Below are 4,048 nucleotides of genomic sequence, written 5' to 3'. Positions count from 1 at the left end.
GTGGATGAGAGACTAAGGGTTAGAGGGCGGGAGTGGACGGGAGGCCTGGGGTCAGGAGGAGAGGAAGGAGGAAGGAGACCACAGGTCAGGAGGAGGTGGATGAAGAGTGGACGGGAGGCCTGGGGTCAGGAGGTGAGGGAAGAGATGACAGGAGACCACAGGTCAGGAGGAGGTGCGGGGAGAGTGGATGGGAGACCAGTGGATGGGAAGTGAGGGGAGAGGGGACTGGACATCAGGGGCAGGACAGTGGGGAGTAGACAGAGATAAGGGGCAGGACGGTGGGGAGTGGACGGAGTCAGGACGGCGGGGGGCAGGTCGGTGGGGAGTGGACAGAGTCAGGAGGGCAGGACGGTGGGGAGTGGACAGAGTCCCGGAGGGCACGGAGCAGGACGATGGGGAGTGGACAGAGTCTGGGGGACAGGATGGTGGGGAGTGGACGGAGTCCCAGGGGGCAGGGAGCAGGACGGTGGGGAGTGGACGGAGTCTGGGGCCCTGAGGAGGATGTGTGTGACCCTGGGAGCGTGAGCATGGAGGGGTCACTGATGAGGCGTGGACTCTCCCTTCCCTGCTCCACGCCCCTTGGAGGAGCTGGCACACGGACCAGGAGACTGTCCTCCTTCCCGGGATCCTTGCCCACGAGCCCCCATGGACCCCATGGGCTTCGGCTGTGGGGGCGCCTGGAGGGAGCAGCTCCACGCACGCCCACTGCCCATGAGCGCTGCCCGGTCATCTCCGTTGGGGGGTGAGGGGTCGGGAGAGGACTGAGACGTGCCTCCTCCACGGGGGAAGAGCTGCTGAGGGCTTCACTGTGGACACGGCCCCAAGGACGAACGGCCCCGCCCACGGACCTGCCTGTGCTGCTTCCTCGGCCCTGCTCACCGCCCGCCGATCTGTCCAGGCGTCCGGTGCTCCCGAGGGCCTGGCGTCACTCCTGGTGCCACGTCCCACTGTCTGCAGAGGGTCACGGCCCCTCGCTTCCCGCACTGCGGCCTCCTGGCAGGAGCCTTCACCCCAGGGTTCTCTGCCTTCACCTGTCACAGCAGAGGACTCGCCTGTTGCTGGGGGGCCGGCAAGCCCTGCCTGGCGCCTAAGGCCTCTCTGGAGGGCACCTTCACGCTCAGGGACGGGGTGTGCTGGGCACCGGCTGTGTTCTGCCAGTGGTTGGTGGTAGCTTCTCTGTGAGTCAGAGGCGACGCGGTGGATCTAACAGCAAAACCGTTCGTCGGCATTGTTCGCCGTGGACCGACCGTACTGTCGACCAGGACCAGGGTGTGCCTGACCCAGATCACCTAGCTGCTGAGTATGTGTTTGTGGGAGTTCTGGTGGCCTCGTGGTAAGAAGCTGCACTGCAATCCTCGAGGTAAATGGTTCGAATCTCCAAGATGCTCTGATTGGCAGTCTCCTCCCTGCGATTTACTGCCTCTGAAAACCAGCTGGACGGTCAGCTGTGAGGCACACCCTACTTGACGTCCAACACCAGGAATCTCTCTTTGAACACCGGATACTGAATAAGGAAGGCTTGACTGAGTGGTGCCTTTGAGTTGGGGTGCCGAAGAGGGCGGGGTGTCTCGGATGGTCAGAAGCGCGGCCGTTGTCGGAGGGAGTGTCGGGGCCCGGGCCGGTGAGACGGCCCCTCACGGACAAGGGGGCCAGTCCTCGGAAAAGGAGTGCGTTCTGGGCAGTGGGCCGGTCAGACAAGGACGACTGTGCTCGAGACGGCCTGGCGCGGTGACTGCAGCAGTGGGCATACGCCCGCGGGGGCTGTGAGGAAGGCGTGGGCGCCTCGGCCCTGACGGGGCGCCGGGCTTGTGAACTGACAGCAGCGACCGCCATGGGGTGGGAACCCCGGCCTGGCGAACAGCAGGGCTGCTGTCCGAGCGGGCATCCAGTCACCGCCAGGGAGGGGTGGCAGGAGAGTGGACTCTGGCTCCCTCACTGGCCTGACCTCCTGGGAGTGGGGACCTGAGATGGACACTCCCCAGGGAGAGGGCCATGGAGGCAGATGCCCCACGGGAGGAGCCCCTCTGCTGAGGAACGCTGTGGGTACTCGGGGTGGGGGGCAGGCTGGGTGAGGACCGGCCGAGGCCCTGTGGGCGTTCTGCGGGCGGCAGGGCTCAGCTGTTAGTGCTGTGTGAGGCGGGGAGGTGGGGGCGCACCGGGAGGTGGGAGTGCGGGCAGGAAGACACGTAGGACGGCCGGGGGTGTGGGGGGTGCACGTTGGGAGGTAGACAGCCTGGGCTTAGTCACCTGGGGAGGTGGGTGCGCTTGGGGGAGCTGGTGGGCCCGTAGGTCGTGCTGCTGGGGCTCTGCCCCTTCCTCGCCTTTGCCCGACTGTCCTGATGCAGCGTGTTTGAGCCCCAGCCCTGTGTCTGGGTCGCTTCCCTGGGACCTGGGGCCCCCTGTACTTGCTCCGGCTCCCGGCTTGGCGACGTCCTCTCCTTCCTCACGCGCTGTGCGTGGGGACGTCTCCTCGGGTCTCACGCTGTCCTCTCCCTCCCACAGTCGTCCCTCATGGACCTCGCCGACGTCTTCACGGCCCCGGCTCCTCCGCCCACCTCGGATCCCTGGGGAGGCCCAGCCCCCGTGGCCACTGGCGCCCCTACTGCTGCCCCTTCCTCGGACCCTTGGGGGGGACCCCCTGTTCCTCCTGCTGCCGATCCCTGGGGCGGCCCTGCCCCGACGCCGGCCTCGGGAGACCCCTGGCGGCCAGCCGCTCCGGCGGGACCCACGGCCGACCCTTGGGGAGGGACCCCGACGCCCGCTGCTGGAGAGGGGCCCACGCCCGACCCCTGGGGGGGCGCCGATGGTGAGAGAGTGGGGCGTCTGGGCACGGCCTCAGTGGGAACGGTGGGTTGAGCTCCTGGGACAGGGACAGGCATGGCGGAGGGGGTCTGAGGGTGTGCTGAATGCCTGTGTGGGTCCCTTGAGTGACCAGCCAGCAGGTGGTCCACCCCTCACACAGAGCCTCCTCCTTTAACAGGTGGGGCCCCCCTCGGCGGGCCCCCCACCTCTGATCCCTGGGCCCCGGCCCCGGCCTTCTCAGACCCTTGGGGAGGGTCCCCTGCCAAGCCCAGCACCAACGGCACTGCAGGTACTGGGCAGGCCTGGGCCCCTCGGTGTGGGCAGTCCCGGGTAGGGGGTGCACATGAGTGGGTGTGTACCCGCGGTGCCTAGGCCCCATAGTGTGGGCCCCTCAGTGTGTGCAGTCCTGGGCCCCTCGGTGTGGCCAGTCCTGGGCAGGGGGTGCCCCGAGGCGGGGGGACCGTTGGCGTGTGGAGTGGAGACGTGTGTGTACGTGAAGGTGTGCACACACCTCTGTGCTCGTGGATGTCGGTTAGGGCGTGTTGAGTGGACCGTGTGTGTGTGCACGTGTGTTCACGGGCGTGTGTGACACTGTGGGACGATGTGGTCTGCCCTCCAGCAGTTGGGGGCTTTGACGCGGAGCCTGACGAGTTCTCGGACTTTGACCGCCTGCGGACGACGCTGCCGACCTCGGGGAGCAGCACGGGTGAGTGGCCTCTCCCCAGCGCTGGGGTCTTGAGTCGCGACGCCTGTCTCTGTGTGGTGCTTGGCCTGGGGCCCCATCTGCCCACGGAGGCCAGCACCTCCCGCCTCCCAAGCTGCTCGGGGAAGGACAGGGCAGCCTGGGAAACCCATGGGCAGGTCCCCTGTCCTGTTGTGTCCTGTTCCCTGGGGCTGTCCCTGTCAGTCGGGACTGGCATGGAGGCAGGGGGCATGGTAGTGTTTGGATTTCCATCGTTCTTTCTGGAACTCTGTTAAAACCAGATGCGTGTGTGTGTACGTGTTGCAACCATCACGACTGATTCCCAGCACTCATTTCTCCTGAGTTTCCGAGGAATAAGCAGTGATTTTGTGAGCCCCAACTTCGTCCCCGCAGCCCTGAAGCTGCCCATGTGCACTTGTGATGTGATGCAGGGACCTCCTGTGATGCAGGGACCTCCTGTGATGTGACGTAGGGACCTCCTGTGATGTGATGTGATGTAGGGACCTCCTGTGATGTAGGGACCTCCTGTGATGTAGGGACCTC

The 4,048-nt window shown here is 66.2% G+C and overlaps 1 protein-coding gene across 4 annotated transcripts in view; it reads left to right on the top strand.

Moving 5' to 3' along the window:
- The window catches only part of EPN1 (epsin 1), a 21,339-nt gene that overhangs the window by 13,760 nt on the left and 3,531 nt on the right, over nt 1–4,048 (top strand). For 2 of the 4 annotated variants that reach the window (XM_006901816.1, XM_006901814.1), the window contains 3 exons: nt 2,503–2,806; nt 2,981–3,091; nt 3,425–3,508. In XM_006901816.1, the coding sequence (XP_006901878.1) occupies nt 2,503–2,806; nt 2,981–3,091; nt 3,425–3,508 (499 nt within the window). Of the gene's footprint in view, nt 1–2,502; nt 2,807–2,980; nt 3,092–3,421; nt 3,509–4,048 lie in introns of all 4 variants that reach the window. The other 2 variants (XM_006901815.1, XM_006901813.1) reach the window with 1 other exon arrangement.

The sequence above is a fragment of the Elephantulus edwardii genome, unplaced genomic scaffold (genome assembly GCF_000299155.1).
Source record: "Elephantulus edwardii isolate Elephantulus edwardi_28Jun2011 unplaced genomic scaffold, EleEdw1.0 scaffold00348, whole genome shotgun sequence".
Classification (NCBI taxonomy): domain Eukaryota; kingdom Metazoa; phylum Chordata; class Mammalia; order Macroscelidea; family Macroscelididae; genus Elephantulus; species Elephantulus edwardii.
The sequence above is the reverse complement of the archived record's forward strand: the minus strand, read 5'-3'. Positions and strand labels throughout refer to the sequence as shown.